The 21,541-nt window shown below is 42.6% G+C and overlaps 1 protein-coding gene and 1 long non-coding RNA gene across 5 annotated transcripts in view; both read left to right on the forward strand.

The window, feature by feature from the left end:
- srfa (serum response factor a) overlaps positions 1 to 21,541 on the forward strand; it is a 161,922-nt gene that overhangs the window by 127,781 nt on the left and 12,600 nt on the right. For 2 of the 4 annotated variants that reach the window (XM_034184333.1, XM_034184331.1), the window contains exons 4-6: positions 7,992 to 8,156; positions 17,427 to 17,534; positions 21,108 to 21,305. In XM_034184333.1, coding sequence (XP_034040224.1) covers positions 7,992 to 8,156; positions 17,427 to 17,534; positions 21,108 to 21,305 — 471 coding nt within the window. The remainder of the gene's footprint in view (positions 1 to 7,991; positions 8,157 to 17,426; positions 17,535 to 21,107; positions 21,306 to 21,541) is intronic. The other 2 variants (XM_034184332.1, XM_034184334.1) reach the window with 2 other exon arrangements.
- LOC117522910 lies at positions 12,816 to 13,176 on the forward strand. Its single transcript, XR_004564367.1, has 2 exons — positions 12,816 to 12,919; positions 13,126 to 13,176. It is a non-coding gene; the product is annotated as an uncharacterized LOC117522910 (long non-coding RNA).

The following is a 21,541-nucleotide window of genomic DNA, read 5'->3' on the forward strand; positions in this document are numbered from 1 at the left end:
TTTGTCCTTTTTTTTTTTTAACTGTGATGAGAGAGTTTGAGGAGAGAAAGGAACTAACTGTCTGCAGACTTTTTTTTTCTTTTAATTGTTCACATGTGCGTGCGTGAACAAACCATCTGTGAGTGGCCTGGAGATTGTCCGGACTTTTTACTGGATGTCTCTGGCAATCAGTCTGTGAGCAGGACTTTTAAGGATTTTATTTAAACACATTTGTGAGAGAAGAAGCTGCAGCTGGTTCACAGTGCCTCTCTTCACCAGACAGCTCCACACAGAGAGGAGCAGCAGCTGCAATCAGCATTTTTTTTTCCTGTGGTCTTTTTTTAAGCGTGTAGTTTTTACTGCATTGAGTACACGGTATAAAAACGATCCTGCGTGATTTACACTTCAGGAACAATGGAACACGGCAGGAATCATAAATTGGTGTCGGGTAACGTTGTCTTGTGAGTGTGGGGCTTCATCATGCTGAGTACTGTCAGGTTGCTCTGACTTGCGCTGAAACCACTTAATTCTGCGTTGAGCAGAGGACGAAAAAAAAATTAAACATGTTTATTTTTTGTTTGCGCCCCTTGCGCTGTTGTGGCACTGAGCTGCATCGTCTCAGCACTAGGTTGCTTCCATGTGGCATCGTCATAACGACGCACGACGCAACCAGGAAAGGGGCTTAAGATACAAAATGTGCTGGAATCTGGTGCTCTTCTCTTTAGAAAGGGGGCAGGAGTGAGAAGTGTTCTGGCAGAAGAAAGGATAAAAGCATTAAAGTGCAGTTTTGAAACTTGTTAGAGCAGCCAACAAAGCTCCCTGAGGTGATGCAGTGAAGCTGCAAGGTGAAGCTTTATATTTTCCATTAAGGTTTAATTTTACTTGTTTAATTCTTAGTTTACCTTCATTGTGTGTAAAAGGTATATGGTGGTGTTATGAATCCACTTGAGGTGTATCTGAATACAAATACAAATTCTAGAAATACCCTGCACTAGGTCTTTAGACGAGGTGATTAGTGGTACAATTTGATGCTGGCTCAATATAACGATGCAGCAACACTGCACCTGACCACATCTCATTGTAAGACCTACATGCCCATGGACGCTCAAGTGAGTGCAACTGCAATTCTTATGCGGGTGCTGAGTGTTGGGAAGGTGTCGTAGCACGGACCCACAACAGGGGGCGCAAATGAACGGACAATGAGTAAGCCAAAAGGTAACAATTTAATGTTGTGATATTACACAACGAAACGTGTCTTAATGTTCACAGTCAATAAACACCAGGTGACGTGTGGGCAGGCTCGAAGATAGAAGACGCCCGACGAGAGAGAAGCCGCGTCCCACACGGCCTCCACCACCAACGGCCTGAAGAACACCGGAGCCGCCAAGTCCCGAGTCCCCAGGTGGCCTCTGTCTTCGGCTGTCGACCCTGGTACTGCTGGCAGAAAACAGAAAGATAATGTGTGAGTGTGAGTCCGCACACTCAGTAATTAACAGTCCAGACACCGTTAGGAGGGAGCACCTCCACCTCCAAATCACACACACTCGTGCAGCTCCTGATCAACCACTTGTCTGGGACGGGGTGCGAGGTGAAGCCGTCACTGTCACACCAAAACGCCAATCCTCCAGACAAGGAAACACTTCAGGAAAACGGCTGCAACAGAAGTTCAGTTGGTTACACAATGTGTCAGTCAGCAGAGAAATTACCTTAGTACTGGTAGTCGATTTCTCGGCGGGAGGTGGAGTTGCAGTCCGGCTTATATGGTGGTGTAGATGAGTGACAGCTGGAGTAATGAGTGACAGCTGTCACCTCCTCTGGGTCTGGCGCCCTCTTGTGCTTGGAACCCGCACTCCAAGCAGGGCGCCCTCTGGTGGTAGTGGGCCAGCAGTACCTCCTCTTCAGCAGCCCACACAACAGCTGAGCATGGAAATGGCAACTGCATCAGTTGGAAAGTAGCATTGATACTCTTGTTGCATTACACTGGGTATAAAATAGTACCTGTAAATTCTGACTCTCCTTACTGGAGCACATTTCATATAGAAAACCCTGTGTTGTCTCAGGTCCCCAGGTTCTTCTTGTGTTCCTTGTTGGATTTGTCATGTCTGAGTTGAAGATGATGCTCACTTACAGGTCCTGTGTGCAGTTTGACTGACAGCTGGAGGGCAGACAGACAGTAACCTCTCTGCTTTTTCTCCTACTCCCACCTGCTGTCCAACTCTTCCTGTGACCTTCAGTCACTCCTCCTCACTGTCTTTCCATCCCCCCCCCCCCCCCCCCCCCCCCCCCCACTCACCACCTGTCTGGCACATGGCGTCAGTGCCAGGTGGAACATCACACCCTCCCCAGCTGACAGATTGAACAGGCCGCCCTCCCTCATGCAGCAAATGTCTGCAGAGCTGAGCACCACATGTGAGCGAGGAACCCAAAATAAAACGTGGGCCATTTGTTTGAAACACACTTTGGCAAATTGACTGTTGACAGTGCAGCATTTAAGTCAAATTTAGAGCCAATTTGCATTGCATATTTACAGTCTACTGTCACACAGCAGGAGCACCGGGGGGGGTTGCTCCCAGCCATGTGTCTGTCTGTCTGTCTTTGTGTGAATAGATAACTCAGTTTTCCAGTGATTTGGCCCAAACCTGGTGAAATGACAAGGACAAAGTGATCTGAGTTTGTGAAAAATCTGTTGGAAGTTGAGGTCACAGGTCAAAGTCAACATCTGTGCTCGGTGCTGATGAATAGGGGACATTTCAAAAAACTGTTGTAAGGAATTTCTGAAAAATATGCCAGTGATTGGTACTAAACACAAATAACAAGTCATGCCACTTTTCTGTTGGTGACATCATCTTTGTCCTTGGATGTCATTGAAAGGTCACACTTGAGGTCATAACCATGGCTCAGCCAGTTGCTGGTTGTAGTGGTTTGAAAGTTTCTCCTCTAGGTTTGTTCTTTTTGTGCAAAGCTTTTATCTGCCTATGGTTAGACCATTACAGATGGTGAAAAGCAGCTTGACTGGCAGTATTTATAAATGCAAAATGTCAGGTGAGGTTAGAAGTTCACCGGTCTGTCCTCGTAGAATATTCGCTTTTTGGCTTTGATAGCTTTCAACACCATTGTCTTGTCCATGTTGCTCAGAAATTTCACAATCATTGTTCTGGGGGGAGCATTTGGGTAGCTTCTCGGACCAACACGGTGGGTTCTCTCCAAGGTTAGCTTAGAGCCTGATAAAGCAACTCCCAGAGCCTCCGGGATCCAAGTTTCAAGGAAAGCGCAGGCGTCTTCACTCTCCGCTTTCTCTGGCAGATTAACCAAACTTGAATTAGATCTTCTAGATCTGGCCTCCAGGTCCACGACTTTGTCCTCCATCTTCTTGTTTTTGTTTTTGTTGTGTTTGTTCTTTGTCTGCAGTTCAGCAATAATGTCATCAGTACTACAGATGCGAATCTCTGCATTCTTAACTCGTTCCATACACTCGCCGACCTCTTCCCTCATTCCTTCAATTGTAGCCAGCACTCCATCAAATCTGCTAGAAAAGTCAGTTTTTAAGTCTCTCATTACTTCAAGAATCAGCGCATTTTGGGTATCTTCATCTTCTGCGTTTTCAGCATTTTTCTCTGCCATTGCAGTAGCTTTAGCTTCTCCCGTTTGTTTAGCTGAGCCAAAATCAGTTTTAGGCTGGGAGGATTTACCACATCCTTTGCCCTGTTTACCTAATGTAGACGACATTGTGGTGTTCTCAGCAATGTTGTTGTTCACCTTTTAGTAACAGAAAAAGTGTTTTGTAGAGGGATTTTTGTGAGGTTTTGCGGAGGAGAGAAACACACGTCCACCCTAGCATGCCGCCATACCGGAAGTTCAACAATATTTTATTTATGTTTTAACACCGTCTGCAGGAGGGCATGCGTGCGTGCATACCTGAGCTTTTAACAAGAGCGGAAGTTGGCTTTGAGTTAGCGGAAGTTAGGGTGCATGCTGACATCCGCGCGAGATGTCTTGTAAATCACTTCAGATGCGTTATCAGATTACAAAAAGTGTTTTCAGTTTTAGAAATGTTTATTTCTCACTAGCTTTTACATAATATATGACAGAGGTTATATTTACACACAAACAAGGCATGATTAGCAGCTAGCTAGACCAGCCAGTGACATCACCACGCTAACGTCCATAAAAGTTCTTGTAAATCACTCAGGTGTTATCAGGCTCAAAAAAACATTTTCAGTTTTAGAAGTGTTTATTTCTCGCTACATTTTACATAATATATGTTATGTTATATGTTATAATTTACACATAAATGAACCAGTTATGGAGCGCCAGAGAGACCAGCCAGTGACATCACAGTGCTGCTCTACTCCGATTGGCTGTCACCCCACCCCCCCCACCCCCAAAAAAAGGGGCTTTTTGAACTTGCCCAAGGTCTGTGTCCTAATAATGCTCCCTGTGAATTTGAAGACTCTGGCAGTAATAGGACTGGATACAGACAGACAGACAAAGCCTTCGCAATACCCAATGGGCATATTTGATGGTCTCTGGTAATAAGTTAATTGTCTTGTTGTGGCACAAATGCCAATGTTTTCTGTTTCAGGCTGAGAAGCAAAACACAGGCGGACTTCTTTTAAAGTGCTAAATTTCTTCAGCCACTACAAGGAACTAATGTATTTTCAGATGTCGTTTTCTAAAATCAGGACACTTTATGTGGATAAATTTTCATCAAGCTGTGATGATGAATCCCACTGAAATGAACAAGTATACATACTTGGAGTGTGAGTAAATATTTTAATATTTGTAACAGTCTGAACTGTTCACATGAGGACTGCAGCTTTCTGTTGTTGAGCCAATCAATGGACGTATTTTGATTTATGAGTAACTAACAAGAAACATGTGTCAACAATCGCATAACTTACCTACAACTTATGGAGTATAAGACATAAGCTGACATATGTCTAAAATATTGTGCATGCCCAAATTTTTTTGACATACTCGCCACATTACGATGTATACCAGCTTATACAAAACTTACCCATAACTTTTTAGATATATGTCAGCGTATTTAATCTGGTCAGCATATGCTGACTAAGTCGTCGAGATGCGACAGGAGTGTCAGACTCAGACCTATGCTACCACGGCCCTGTTAGCAATGGCTGCTAATTGTTGTGAAGGACTGAACATTTTATTACAAATATGTAGAATAATATGGTTTGCTGTACGGTTTTTTTCTCTGTGACTTTTTATTCTGAAGTGACTTGTATATGAAGAAATACTACATTAATCATCTTTGGCCACAAGATGGCAGCATCTGCATGCATGACAGGCTGCTCCTGTATGCTGATGAGGTACAGTGGTCCCTCGCTATAATGCGGTTCACCTTTCGCGGCCTCGCAGTGTTGCTGATTTTTTTGGTCGAATTTTGCATGGTTTTTTTATACAGCGCATTGTGTTCTGCGTCCTCATCAAGCAGGCCGGTCGCGGCACCGGTCAGCATAACCGCGAAGGGAGAGCACACGCATTGTGTTCTGTGTGTCTGTTTATAATCTTCTTGCCCAAAAGAAAAAAGAGCGCCAACAACTACCCATAACTGTTCTTCACTCGGAAAAAGACACTTGCACCGAGGTGTCACTCAGTGGAAAAAGACGCGACAGCGGAGCGGCGCCACGACAAAGAGACACGGTCAGAGGAACTGTGAAATACTGGTGAGTCACTATTAATAATTTCTTATGTGTCCAACCTCGTAGGTTGATCGTTAAAATTAAATTTGTTAGTTCTAAAAGCCATCATAATTATTTATAGGAAAACGTTCTATTTTTATTTCTCAAACAAATGTTTGGGCCTGAAAACTGGTTTTGATCTTTGGTTTCATTCTATAATACTGGACTTATTTTTCTACTAAGTGTGTCTGTTTATAATCTTCTCGCACAGAAGAAAAAGAGTGTTTACACAGGAGAGAAAAGTGAGAAAATGTTAATGCCTGTTTGAGAAAAGTGTATAGTGAGGGGGTGAGGGGTTTTACAGCCTTAAAACATCTATAATAATTGTAAAAAATAACGCTGACTACTTCACGGATTTCGCCTATTGCGGGTTATTTTTAGAACGTAACTCACGCGATAAACGAGGAACCACTGTATTGTGATTTCAAACTGAGGAGCAGAAAGTGGCAATAATGCACCTTTCAGCTGGATTCTGACTGCTGTAAAACAAGAAGAAGTAGGAGCACCTCTGATTGAGAGGAAAATACATTCTTTGTTTTAGAGTACTAGTGAATTTAATGCTCTCAAACTGAAAGACCACACTGTGGAATAAAATGGAAATATAACATTTATTCTACCTGGCACAACCTTTGTTTGGACAGTCGGTGACAACAAGAACAGCCAGCTAGGCTAAGCTGAGTCTGTTATCTTTTAAAAGTGTTTTGCAAAGTAATTTCCAAACATTTTACATTGCATGTTTACCTCACCTATGATCTGTCAGTTCAGTCGTGACGAGAAGTAGCTTGCTCAGGTTTTGTGCCTCATACATTAACATTAACTTGCTTGTTTGCTTCTGATCACTAATGAAGTGTTGGTCTTCTAAATAATAATTTTCAGAATAAATTAATTTTGTTTCTTGTTACCTGAAGCTGTAGCACCACATTTCAAAAGTAAATGCGACTTATAGACTGGTGCATGTGACTTTTTTCAAACCTCTTTATCACAATTTTTTGGGCAGGTGCAAGTAATTCACCAGTGTGACTTATAGTCCCAAAAATATGACAAGCAACTAAGCGGTATGTTTCTGTAGTGAAAAGTAATGTTTTGGTTTTAAAATGTTTAATATTTCAGGCTCATTTCAGTCTCTTGTTCACGGGTACTGGCGAGAAAAATGTTCTGTGACTGAGCATGTTCACTGGTATCCCAGTTGTGACACACAAATGTCATAAATAAATAAGTTAGTGTGCTTGTCCAACGACATGTCGGTAAGTTTGGGGTGTTGCTGTACTCCAACCCGAGTCATCTCCTCAGCTCTTGTATTCAGTGGTATGTTTGGGGGAAAAGCTCCATAAACAAGGACTCCCAACTTTTAGCTCTACCTGAAACAAAAACACATCCGTCACAGAGGAACTGCTAAAGTCTGCCTGGTTTCTACTTGTTGTTGCCATCATCCTACATCACACATTTGTTTATGTTCCATGAATTTGTCATTTTCCCAGCAGCCACCATGGTTGCAGAAGTGTAGAGGTGTTGGTTACAACCTCAAAATAAATCAGTACCTTTCTCAAATGCATTCAATAAAAAGTCAACATTTTGTTCCCCCAATAAAGAGGGTTTGTTGCACCAGTGTTATAAAATCACCTTTATCTTTGTGTACCTAATATATTGGCAAGTGAATGCCCGTGTAAACAGACTTTTACTCAGTTCAAAATCATTTTCAGCTCATCCTGTTTGTGTGGATCATTTTCACCGTTTGGAACTTCCAAAGAGCAGAAACATGTTGATTGCCGTCTGCTCTGTGTCAATTGTATATTTAAGGAACAATTTAAACTAAATGTTTAAATAAAGTTTTGTCACCTCCGGCTGCGTGTTTGATTCATTTGATGATTCTGGTTTTGTATTTCTGCTCTAGACTGGTGGTACTTGACAGCAGGAAGGTTCAGGGTTTGGGTTTTAGGGCCACCCACACCTGTTGTCCTTGTAGACCTGACATCCTGTTATAAAAACGTGCCATGTCAGGGTGTGCTGACCCTGCCCATCTTCTCACAGTTCATCTGTCGCCTGTATTGCATTCAGCCACCAGGTGTCAGCAGAGACACTTACAGTGAACCTGCATTAGTTCCAGGAGCTTTTGCATGCACAGGGGTGAGCTGCATGCCGGGAGCGATTTGGGATTCACTGCTTTGCTCAAGAGTACTTTTACACACAGACAGATGAAGCCAGGGTTCAAACCTGCTGCACTGAGCTGTTTGCACACGCTTTGTGTTTTTTCTTTTACACATATGTAAGTGCTTTCACATGCATGTGTTTTCCTCCTCTGTGCCCCTCCAGCAGGCACACCTCTGCCCCCCGGCACCCCCGCCATTCCTCTGAGCCAGCTGCCGCAGCACTCCCTGGCCCTCCAGGGGCAGCACGGTCCGGCCCTGGCCACCAGCCCGCAGCCACAGCAGGGACAGCAGGCTGTGTTCCGCTTCCCTGCTGCTGTCTCCCTCACAGGTGACCTGCTCTGCTTCAGTCTGTGCACGCTGTGTCTGCTAACACTAACGCTGCTCCTGCTGAAACACTAAAAGTACTCCATGTGCTCTCACGTACCTCTGCTGCTGTGCTTTGCTGCCTTTTGTGTTTCACACGCCAGAAAAGTGCACAATGGCTGCAGCTTTTCAGCATCAATCTGTCAAAGATTTTTCCATCTGGTATTGAAAATGTTTGGAAATTGAGAAAAAAATCTCACATTTAAACAGTGCCAACGATGTCGTCTACAACATGTTATCGGTATGGTTGTCAAAATAATGCACTCATTTCGATTAATTAATTAACTGCAGCACCTATAATGCTTCAAAATTGTTAAATGTAAATTAGTCCTACTTTGATCCACTCATTATTCTGTCCAGGATAGTTTTGTAAATATCAGCAACAAGCCAGAATTTTATTTACAACCCCAATTCCAATGAAGTTGGGACGTTGTAGGTATGTACAGTAGTGTTCAGAATAATAGTATAGTGGTCCCTCGCTATAACGCGGTTCACCTTTTGCGGCCTCGCAGTTTCGCGAATTTTTTTAGAGCAATTTTGCATCCTTTTTTTTTAATGGCGCATTGTGTTCTGCGTCCTTATCAGGCGGGCCGGTCGCGGCACCGCGATGGCTCTCACTGCCTTGCTCACAGGGGGTCGTTTTGACCGTTGGGGTTTTTCTGTAATTATTGTATGGCTTTTGCCTTGCAATATAAAGCGCCTTGGGGCAACTGTTGTGATTTGGCGCTATATAAATAAAATTGATTTGATTTGATTTAAAACATCTATAATAATTGCAAAAAATAGCGCTGACTACTTCGCGGATTTCGCTTATCGCGGGTTATTTTTAGAACGTAACTCCCGCGATAAACGAGGGACCACTGTAGTGCTATGTGACTAAAAACATTAATCCAGGTTTTGAGTATATTTCTTATTGTTACATGGGAAACAAGGTACCAGTAGATTCAGTAGATTCTCACAAATCCAACAAGACCAAGCATTCATGATATGCGCACTGTTGAGGCTATGAAATTGGGCTATTAGTAAAAAAAAAAAGTAGAAAAGGGGGTGTTCACAATAATAGTAGTGTGGCATTCAGTCAGTGAGTTCGTCAATTTTGTGGAACAATCAGGTGTGAATCAGGTGTCCCCTATTTAAGGATGAAGCCAGCACATGGGAAAATGGGACATTCAAGACATTGTTCAGAAGAACAGCGTAGTTTGATTAAAAAGTTCATTGGAGAGGGGAAAACTTATACGCAGGTGCAAAAAATTATAGGCTGTTCATCTACAATGATCTCCAAAGCTTTAAAATGGACAAAAAAACCAGAGACGTGTGGAAGAAAATGGAAAACAACCATCAAAATGGATAGAAAAATAACCAGAATGACAAAGGCTCACCCATTGATCAGCTCCAGGTTGATCAAAGACAGTCTGGAGTTACCTGTAAGTGCTGTGACAGTTAGAAGACGCCTGTGTGAAGCTAATTTATTTGCAAGAATCCCCCGCAAAGTCCCTCTGTTAAATAAAAGACGTGCAGAAGAGGTTACAATTTGCCAAAGAACACATCAACTGGCCTAAAGAGAAATGGAGGAATATTTTGTGGACTGATGAGAGTAAAATTGTTCTTTTTGGGTCCAAGGCCGCAGACAGTTTGTGAGACGACCCCCAAACTCTGAATTCAAGCCACAGTTCACAGTGAAGACAGTGAAGCATGGTGGTACAAGCATCATGATATGGGCATGTTTCTCCTACTATGGTGTTGGGCCTATATATCACATACCAGGTATCATGGATCAGTTTAGATATGTCAAAATACTTGAAGAGGTCATGTTGCCTTATGCTGAAGAGGACATGCCCTTGAAATGGGTGTTTCAACAAGACAATGACCCCAAGCACACTAGTAAACAAGCAAAATCTTGGTTCCAAACCAACAAAATTAATGCCTCACAGATGTGAAGAAATCATGAAAAACTGTGGTTATACAACTAAATACTCGTTTAGTGATTCACAGGATTGCTAAAAAAGCAGTTTGAACATAATAGTTTTGAGTTTGTAGCGTCAACAGCAGATGCTACTATTATTGTGAACACCCCCTTTCCTAGTTTTTTTTTTAACTAATAGCCCAATTTCATAGCCTGAAGAGTGTGCATATCATGAATGCTTGTTCTTGTTGGATTTGTGAGAATCTACTGAATCTACTGGTACCTTGTTTCCCATGTAACAATAAGAAATATACTCAAAACCTGGATTAATCTTTTTAGTCACATAGCACTACTATTATTCTGAACACTACTGTATGTACGTATGTGGCACCGTTTGCATTCGGATTGAACTGCCACAGTAATTAAGCAATCAACGCCAAACTTTGTATGGGGATTGGTGATGTGTTGCAGGCATCCATTTCAAAATGAGGAAATATTTGCACAAAAACAAAGTTTATCAGTTTGAACATTAAATATCTTGTCTTTGTGGTGTATTCAATTGAATATATCAATCAATCAATTCAATCAATTTTATTTATATAGTGCCAAATCACAACAAACAGTTGCCCCAAGGCGCTTTAAATATAGGTTGAAGAGGATTTGCAAATCATTGTATTCTGTTTTTATTTCCATTTTACACAACATCGCAACTTCATTGGAATTGGGGTTGTATTTATTTTAATAGTGCCAATGAAAAATTATGCTGAATATCATCAATTTGTTAATCAAGTGATTCCAGCACAGCTGAAGAGCTTGTTGATGTTTCCTGCTATTCACCTCAACATGTAATTCAAATTCCTGTTAATTTTTTTTTTTTCTTAGAAAAGTAAGTTTCCTTAATAACAGTTATGCATAAGCTACCAGACGTTTTGTGCTGAAACACTCATATGTTTGAACAAGTGTTAATTAGATGCAGCCACACAGAGCTCTAAAAGGTGTAAAACTGTTTGATTTATAATGGTTTTCATTCAGGATTTAATGTTCAGTGAGCAGATTTGAAAATAAAATTATTTCAGACCCAATAACATAACAAAAGGAGTCAAATTGTGCCAAATCACGTGATCTACTGTGCATCTGGAAAGTATTCACAGCGCTTCACTTGTTCCACATTTTATGTTACAGCCGTATTCCAAAATGGATGAAATTCTTTTTTTCCCTCAAAAAAATTCTACACATAAAACCCCAGAATGACAATGTGAAAAAAGTGTTTTTGAGACTTTTGCAAATTTATTCAAAGTTATAAAAGGCAGGAATGGTGGCCAAGTGGTTAGTGTCCTTGGTTTCAGAGAAGGTTCCTGCTTCAAACACCACCCCTGCCACATTTCTCCAGGTAATGTGGAGTTGTGTCAGTGGAAACAGTGATCAGGGGAGGCCTTAGTCAGGGAAGTGACCAAGAACCCGATGGTCACTGTGAGAGCTCCAGCATTCCTCTGTGGAGAGGAGAACCTTCCAGATGGACAACCAGCTCTGCAGCAATCCATCAGTCATGCCTGTATGGTAGAGTGGCCAGACAGAAGACACTCCTTAATAAAAGGCACATAGCAGTCCGCCTGGCGTTTGGGGAAAGGCACCTGAAGGACTCTGACCATGAGAAACAAAATTCTCTGGTCCGATAAGACAACGATTGAACTCTTTGGGGTGAATGCCAGGCATCATGTTTGGAGGAAACCAGGCACCATCCCTACAGTGAAGCATGGTGGTGGCAGCATCATGATGTGGGGATGTTTTTCAGGGACAGGAACTGGGAGATTAGTGAGGATTGAGGGAAAGATGAATGTAGCAATGTACAGTAACATCCTGGATGAAAACCTGCTCCAGAGCGCTCTTGATCTCAGACTGGGGTGACGGTTCATCTTTCAGCAGGACAGTGACCCTAAACACACAGCCAAGATATCAAAGGAGTGGCTTCAGGACAACTCTGTGAATGTCCTTGCGTGGCCCAGCCAGAGCCCAGCCATGAATCTGATTGAACATCTCTGGACAGATCTGAAAATGGCTGTGCACTGACGCGCCCCATCCAACCTGATGGCGCATGAGAGGTGCTGCAAAGAGGAATGGACAAAACTGCCCAAAGATAGGTGCACCAAGCTTGTGACATCATATTCAAGAAGACTTGAGGTTGTAATTGTTGCCAAACGTGTATCAACAAAGTATTGAGCAAAGGATGTGAATACTTCTGTACATGTTATTTCTTAGTTTTTAATTTTTTATAAATTTGCAAAAAATAATAAAAACAAAGTCTTGTTGTTATGATGGGTATTGTGCATAGAATTTTGAGGGGAAAAATTAATTTACTCGATATTGGAATAAGGCTGTAACATAACAAAATGTAGAAAAAGTGAAGTCCTGTGAATACTTCCAGATGCACAGTACATTTGACATTTTCACATTTGATATTTACTGTTCAACATCTCCAGAATCCCAAAATTGTGTTTCAGACACTTTCCTGATTTAAGCAGAAGTTCTGACTGACCAAGTGACCTATGTAATAGACATACCCTGTTGGCCTCAAAACATGAACCTGCTGCAAATCGTGAATTATCCGCAAACTGTGAATTGCAAAACGTGGATACTGAAAAGCTATCTTGCAAAACGTGAATTTCTACACGATTTGTCTTAGGTTTTGGACGAATTCATGATTCATGATCTTACATTTTGCGTTCCTCCAGGAACACCTTAGGGGAAAATCCACACTTGGTGTCCGGTCAAAGTGTGCTATCATCGACTAACCTTAGCCTGCTTCTTGCACCCCTCCAGACATCCAGGTTTCTCTCTCACAGCCCCACCGACCCATCAGGCACACAGAGACTCGGCCCAGCTGTGTGAATGTCAGTCTGGGGGCTGACATGCATGCACGGAATTTCATTCATCCAGGAACACTTTCGGGGAAAATCCACACTTTGTGTCCGATCACAGTGCACTGTTGTCACTTACAAATCAGGCGATTTGCATCCCCCCTCCAGACTCCCAGCTTTCCCTCCCACAGCACCGCTGACCACCAGGGTCGGATGATAATGATGATGATAATAACATAAATAATAACAATGTGGATCCTTGTCATTGGATTGGCGCTTTGTATATCACGTGACATGGATTATTTGTCCCATGTGCTGCGTTGCATTTAGTGTGCAAATTTGGTTCCATACGTTTTGTACCATTGCACACTGCGAACCCCACCCATGCACACACTAGTGGGGCGGTGTTTAGCTAAACAAGGTGGAGTTTGTTTGGCTGATGGATGACAATTTGAAAAAGCTAATTTCTCTCTCTCTCTCACACTCTCTCACTAATCTATTATGGTATAAGCCATCTGGAGGCATGAAGATGGACAAACAGGATGAACACTTGCACAAATTTCTGACATGATTTTTTGCTGGACTGAGGAAATACATGGTCTTTTTTTTGTTTGTTTGTTTGTCTTTTTGGAAGTACACAAAGTCAGTACACAGCATCACGGACTACATTGTTAGCATTATTTTTGAACTATCTGACTGTTTTTCCAAGAACAATTTTGGACTCCTATTTAAAGTTCGTGTTGTCAGTCAAAGCACCAGTGATGCACACCAAAATGTAAGTCCATTTTCTGTTGTTTATAAATTAATAGAATATCAAATAAGGAACTATCTTAGCCATTATATAAAACAAATAATAAATGTTTTCACATTCTTTCAATGGTGAAAGACAAAACGTTCCATTCAACGAGGCAAAGCAGAGTTGAATAGAATGTTCCGTCTTTCATCTCATGAAATATTCATACCATTGAACTCAAACATTCATTATTTGTATATTACTCGTATATAGGTGTACAGTGTGACTTTTTTTTCTAAAACATATACATATATTAGCTGTACGTGTAACAATCCATAGGTCTTTTGGCTGTACCTAATGATAATGAATGTTGAATTAAAAATGGATAGTTGTATTATTTAAATACATACTCATATCATTGGTTTGAGGCATTATATTTATTAATTATATTGAGCGTGTCACTCAGTTATTTTGAGTGAAATGCTTTACATAAAGTGCATTTTATCCATCCATACATCCATCCATTTTCTTCCGCTTTATCCGGAGTCGGGTCGCGGGGGCAGCAGCTCAAGCAAAGCCGCTGATAATGTTCTGTCAATAACACTGGTTCAAAAAAATGTTGCATGGACTTTAAGAACTGATTTAGAGTAATTTTGGGGTGGTGAATCTGAATCTAAGCTCAGATTTCTACCAGTTAATATGTCTTTTTAAATAAAGTTTTGAAAACAAAAACGTGGGAGGCAAAAAAAAGTGAGTAAAACCACCTTAAAATGTTTAGAACCACAAATAAACTTTATTCTTGGTTTGTTTTATTTATTTTTCCATTACAATTGGCCATCACTTATTAAAATAAAATAACTTCTCAGTGCCAGGGCTTCTCAAAGTCTGGGGACTATTTAATCACAGCACAGCAAACGAGGTCAGTAGACTGAGCGAGTCAGAGTGAGGAAGATTGTAGATATCCCTCCGCTCAGTGCTTTCAGGCTGCTGCAGGCAGCGCTGCAGAGGAGGGGGAGACCCTCTGCCGCTGACAACAGAGACTTTCACTTTCAGTCGCCAAACATCAGAAAAGTCTCCAGTAACGCCAGGAAAAGTAGCTAGATTTTTTTGCTAGTCGCTTTTGAGAAAATAAGTCGTCAAGAGGGTTTGGAAAGTCGCCAGATTTAGCGAGAAAGTCGCTAAGTTGGCAACACTGAATGTAAACACATGCAACGTGAACTCACCCATGAACAGCCCTGTACCGAACCGAACGTCTGATACTGAAACGGTTCAATACAAATACATGTACGGTTACACCCTTACTGAGTACAGTTTGAGTGATCGCAGGAAATCAACAGAGTTGTTTTGACATCTTAGAAGTTGTATTGATTTGAGATGTCTTGAATTATTATACAAATAATGAATGTTTATGAGTTCAATGGTACAAATATTTTATGAGGTGAAAGCGTAGCATTCAACAAGGCGAAGCAGAGTTGGTTTGTTCCGGCTTTCATCGAATTAAAAAATTTGTTTCATTGAAAGAATGTAAAAACATTCATTATTTGTTTTATATAATGGCTAAAATAGATCCTTGTCATTTGATACTTTATTAATTTGTAAAAAACAGAAAAGGGACTTACATTTTGGCGTTCCACTGCTGCTGAAGTCCAAATTGTGATGTGTAGTCCAGTGATGCTGTGCGCTGACTTCAGACTTCCATTAAAAAGAAAAAAAACAGATTTTGTGTAGTTACTCAGTCCAGCCAAAAATCACATCAGCTTTTCATCTGAACAGCTCTTAAAGCATCCAGATGGCTTACAGCGGAGTCTATTTATCAGGGCTGTGAAAATTTCATCATGGGCGGGGTGGGGGTGGGGTGGGGGTGTTAGTGTTGTACTCTTTAATCGTGATCGTTACTTTTTTTAAATGCTCATCACAAAGCATTCTTTTTGTACGACATCATGCAATTTTTATAAGTCCGCGGACACTGATCTGTGTGTTACAGATACATATTAGTTTCCTCGGATCCACAGAGTTTCGAGGAGAATAAATGCCACTCAAAGCCTGGCTGTTACGACAGTTGTCGTAAAGCGGGGCTGGTTGGTTGCTGGAGTGACGCTGTGTGGCTCCTGTGCGAAGCTTAGGTAAACGTAGCATGTGGACATCGCACACTTTTACAACTTTCAAGTTTTTAAAAGAATTTTGCAGCATGTCTGTGTCACGGAGCGACATCAGACAGAGCGAAGATGGCGAGAAAGAGGGTTTGAAAAAGTCTGATAAGGACAAGAATCCGTGGAATTGTCACTGGCTTCATTAACACACCTGAAAGATAAACAGGAAAAGTGAACTGGTAAGAATTTTTTTCCTCTCTCTGGAAAATAAACATTGTGCTGTTCAAACAGGATTTCAGAAAAGATTATGTGCCTTTTTTTTCTTTCATTAATCTAGACTTTCTTTCATTGAACAAAAAGACATTGTGGCTTTGAATGAATTTAGGTTCCATAAATTTACACAACAATGTAAATTAGTTTTTATTAATGTAGATTTTTTTCATGGGAAAAAAGACACTGGCTTACAGGAATTTACACAAGAATGTGTGGCTTTTTTACTATAAGGTATGTTATTGATATTTTACCCTAATTTTAAAAATATTCTACAAGCTTTAGCTGTGGTTTTTGACATGGTTTAACAGTCTTTTCAGGCTTCATGAATTTCATGTAGTTTAATTGTTCTGAGTTAATGCATAATTTGGTTTACAGTTAAAAGGAAAATCATTCCAGGTCCTACTTCCACGACATATTGTGTTATTTCAACATGATCATTGATGGTTCAAATGAAAGGCTGAATCTAGGATCATTTAAATATGCACTAATTTTGAGATTTGTTCTTCCAGGAGATGTTGAAAATGTATCAGTAGATGAAAATTTAATTTATTTCTGGGCCCCCACAAGGCCCTAGACCACGGCTCCTGGGGAGCTGCGCCCCCCAGACCCCCTGCGAATTTTCCTCAGATTTTACAATTTTCATTTCACAGCCCTGTTTGTATGTGTGTGTGTGTTACAAGAATTAGCAGCGTCAGTGAGCTCAATCAAATCATGTCGTTGTCCCCCAAGCGCACGTGCACACATGCAACCGGTTTTTAGTTCATTTTATTTAGCTCAGTCATCCACTAATTCTTGAGATGAAGCCACTGTTTGATGTGTTATGGTGCTTTCACGTCAGCAGATAGTAAACCGGATGTTTTCAATGAGAGGTTGACTGAAAATTCCACCACCTCTGGCTGTGACAACTGCAACCGCACGCCACGACAGCACGTCACCAGAAGTAAAACATTTTCTACTTTTGCCAGTTACTGCAGCAACAATGACAAACCGGATGTTTTTATTTTTATCAATGGAAAAACAGAGCAACAAATGGATTATTTAAATGCAGAGACTTGCCTGGTTTTAAACAGGTAAACCTGAATAATTTGCGTGATATTACAGAGGAATAAATCTATAATCCCACACAAAGTTAAGTTTTTAAGATGTCATCAGAGCCAGGGCTTCTCATTTTAATTATGACGTAAATTGTTGTAAAAAGTACGGTGCCTCATATCAGTTAGCTTGCCACTGTAGAGGACAAGAATTCTGCTATAACAACCTGCTGTGATGGTTTTTCTCCCACCAATAGGTGAACGCAGCATTAGTCCCGCCTACTGTTCAGCAGTGCGTAGGTGGTGTGAGCACTTATTGTAGCATCTGTTTGACTTGTGTGTGTCTCCAGGAGCCGGAGTTCCCCAGCAGCTCCAGGCCATCCAAGTCCACCCCAACACCCAGTCCACCTCCACCAGTGATGGCCCAGACATCTCCCATAGTGCCGCCAACTCCAGTGGTAGGTCACCTGGCCCCTGCAGTCTGCTGTCATCTCTCGTAGAGAGAACCAGACCTGAAGATGTTTATACACACTGTTCCTCCAATGAGCAACCAGAACTGTGATGAGTTTTAAAAAGTCTGTATTAAATAAAGCTGATTTTGTATGCCCCACATCTGTGTACATTAAATGCAAGACATTATGACTATATAACTCTTTAGAACTTTTAAACAAGTGAATCATTTGCTTCAGAAAATTATTCTCTGTATTGGAATTCTTAAAATGTTGCAAAGGCACCATCAAATAGACAAATGTGTGTAATTACAACTCAGTTTGTGTAGAAATTATATATGGTTGCATTCTCAATAATGTATTTAATGAACAGTCATGATGTTTCATTTATGAGTGGACCTTTTCATGCTTAAATATTGATTCATGCATTCATTCATTCATTCATTCATTTTCTACTGTATGTCCGGGTCATGGTGGCAGCAGATGAAGTAGCTCAGCCCATACCTATTCTTGGCTAAGTCCTCTAACTCTTCCCAGAGGATCCCAAGGGCTTTTTATGTTTTGTGACACCTGCATAACAGATGAAATAGGGGATTGCATGTTGGGGTGTAATTCGGTAAGGACCTTGTGTGCCTCCTGGTCACTTACAGTAACCATGAAGGCCCAACAGGAACCCTGAACATGACGGCTAACGGCGCTCTGGTGAAACAAGAAGTCATCAACGGTGGGTCAGGCGGAGGAGGACTTGTTACCCAACAGCTGTGAAGGCGGATGAAGGCTGCCACACGTCTTCAGACCCCAGTCGTCTAGGACAGTGGTTTTCAAACTATGATGTGCGCCCCCTTGGGAGGCAGAGTTCTTCAGGGGGTGCAAGGGATGGGTATCGAGAACCAGTTCTTTCCGAGAATTGTTAAGCAATGATTCAGTCCACTGACATCAGCATGTTGTGGTATGGTTTTTGATATTATTTTTACTGTGAAGCACTTTGGGCAGCTGCTGTTGTTGTAAATGTGCTATATAAATAAAATTGACATTGACATCAATAGACTTTTTGTTTAACAATTCCCTTATCAGCCCTTCGGAGTAGCCGTTATTTTTGTGGGTGCTTCATCAGGAAAATGATCATTTCTTTACGTTGATTGCAGACTGCAGCAGCTGTTCTTGAAGCTTGAATCAACAAAGCAGTGCTCCGACCCCACTCTCTGTTGATCTGTTTTGCTCTATACGCAAACTGGTGGGGGTCAAAACTGTGGAGCAGGAGTGATGTAATGTGACTCCTAACCAGTTTCTCAAAGCATTTCATCACCCCACTGGGGTGAGTGCAACTGGCCGGTAGTCATTAAGGCTGGAGATGTGAGGTTTCTTGGGCAGGGGGTCAGACGTGACGGGACAATGGACTGGGTCAGGGACTTGTTAAAAAACCTGGTGAAGACTCCAGCCAGCTGGTCTACGCAGTCCTTTAACACCCGCCCTGAGACGCCATCAGGTCCAGCAGCCTTTCTCGGGTTGACGGTCCACAGTGTGCGCCTGACCTCATGCTCCTGACCTCATGCTCCTGATCTCATGCTCCTCCACTATGAGGATAGAGCAGCTGTGGACTGTGGGGTGTAGTGTAGCTGCCTCTGGTGGCTCCACCTCAAAGCGGGCAAAGAAGAGGTTCAGCTTTTCTCCTAGTGAGATGCTGGACTCCCTGCCACACCTGCCTGTTGTTATTGCTGTCCAGGTGGTACTCAATTTTCCTCCTGTAGTTCGACTTGGCCTCTTTGATGCCTCTCTTCAGGTCAGCTTGGGCCGAGCTGTAGAGACCCCTGTTGCCAGACCTGAAAGCGGTGTTCCTCTCCGTCAGCAGCTGCTGGACCTCTCGGGTCATCCAGGGCTTCTGGTTGGGATAGACCCAGATGCATTTATCCACTGTGACATTGTCTGTGCAGTTTTTATTGTAGAACAGAACACTGTCTGCAAACACCCCCAGATCTGTATATTCGAAAACATCCCAGTTGGTCCTGTCAAAGCAGTCCTGGAGCTGCTGAGAGGCACCCTCCGGCCAGGTCTTTACAGTCTTTGTGGTGGTAAGAGCAGTTTTTCAGAGGGGGGCATATGCAGGGATTAAAAGCACAGACATGTGGTCAGACGGGCCCAGGTGTGGTAGTGGTCTAGCCCTGTAGCCCAGCGTAGACCTTGTCCAGTGTGTTAGCTCCTCTCGTAGCACACTTAACATGCTGATGGCACTTGAGGAGCACTGCCTTCAAGTCCGCATGGTTAAGTCCCCTGCTATGATGTGCACAGCATCAGGATATGTGCTCTGCTGACTGCTAATGCTGCCATGTAAATACCCGGTAGCCGAGTTAGCATTAGCATCCGGTGGTATGTAGGCAGCAGTAATCATGACCACTGTGAACACTCTCGGGAGATAAATGGGCCTGCATTTAACAGTCACATACTCCAGGTCTGGGCAGCAGTGACTGTCTTCAGTTACTGTATTTGTACACCAGTTGTTATTGACATACACACAGAGCCCCCCCCCCCCCCCCCCCCCCTTTGCTCTTACCAGAGTCCGTTGTCCTGTCAAGACGCTGTGTGGTGTGGCCTGCTAGCTCGATAGCAGAGTCCGGGATGGATGAATGAAGCCAGGTCTCTGTGATCAGCAGAATGCACGCATCCTTCACAATGTTGCTGGTCGCCATCTGTAGCCTCAGTTCATCCATCTTATTAGTGAGGGATCTGACGTTCATGAGAAAGAGGCTGGGGAGTGGTGGTCTGTGTGGCTGCCTCCATAGCCTAGCTAGCACACCGGCCAGGCAACCTTGCTTCTGCCTTCTCTCACAGCGCCGCCTTCGCCTCCTCCCAGCCGGAATGGTAATCCACAGAGAGCCGGGGCTCCTTGCTATAGCCACTGGGGTGTTGTATGAGCAGCGATACTTGGCTGTAACACTCTGCCCGTAACAAACTCCTATCTTAAGGAGATCGTGCCGGCTGTAGATGTTGTTCGCCCAACAGGATGTACACAGGACAAAAAAACAACACGTACGCAAAAAGCCAAACAAAGCACTGAGCTGCTGCAACTGTGTGCGTCGCTGTCTTTGCCATCTGTTACAAACCAAATGGATTATCTCTGCAAAGGAGAAGGGGGAACATGGATTTTTCAAGACGAATTTTTGTCCTCTGCTCTTGTTGATGTGTAGAAGTGTAGTCCACAGTTGAAAGAAGACCCTGGGAGAGGAGAAACAAAAACTTATATTTGGGTAAACATGATATTAAGGAAAATAACTTTCTAATTTAATCAATATTGAAGTATTTATTGTCAAACACACAAGGCACGGGGGATACATGTGTTTGACACAGAGTGCCATGGGGACATGTAGTCTGATGTTTCTGTGCGTGTTGCAGGTCCATGTTCTTGATCAGAGGTTTGCATGAAATGCGTTGGTAGCAGCTTTAATGTGGCGCAATGTTTGGAATTAACCGCAACTGCCCTGAAACCTTGAAATAGTGGGTGCTTCTCTCTGTAGGTGTTTAGCGCCACCTGTTGGACAGCAGCTCCAGACGTCTCTCATCCTCAGTGTTTCTCTGCTTTCCTTCTAGCAACAGTGAGTCTCCCAGCAACCATCGTCACCTCATCAGTGCCGACGTCTGTGGCGGGTCACATGATGTACCCCAGCCCCCACACAGTGATGTACGCGTCCACACCGGCACTAACTGATGGGGGGCTCGCTGTGCTCAACGCCTTCTCACAGGGCACGTCAGCCATGCAGGTGTCACATGCTCAGGCTCATGACGCAGGTACGACTCCCATCAGCACAGGGTGGACAAACGGGCATTTATTTTTCTTATATTTAAATGGCCATAAGGAGCCACGTGGGTGGATTTAATCTCTATTATTAAAACCACAGAATCTGTGTCCACATGTAGGAGTGTCTGTGCAGGTCTGTTTACGTACGTAAATCTGTTGTGTTTAACACAGTGTAACTGTCACTGCCCACTTACTTCCACACCTCCTGTATGTTGGTAGAGATGTT

Source organism: Thalassophryne amazonica, chromosome 13 (assembly GCF_902500255.1).
Source record: "Thalassophryne amazonica chromosome 13, fThaAma1.1, whole genome shotgun sequence".
In the NCBI taxonomy this organism is placed as follows: domain Eukaryota; kingdom Metazoa; phylum Chordata; class Actinopteri; order Batrachoidiformes; family Batrachoididae; genus Thalassophryne; species Thalassophryne amazonica.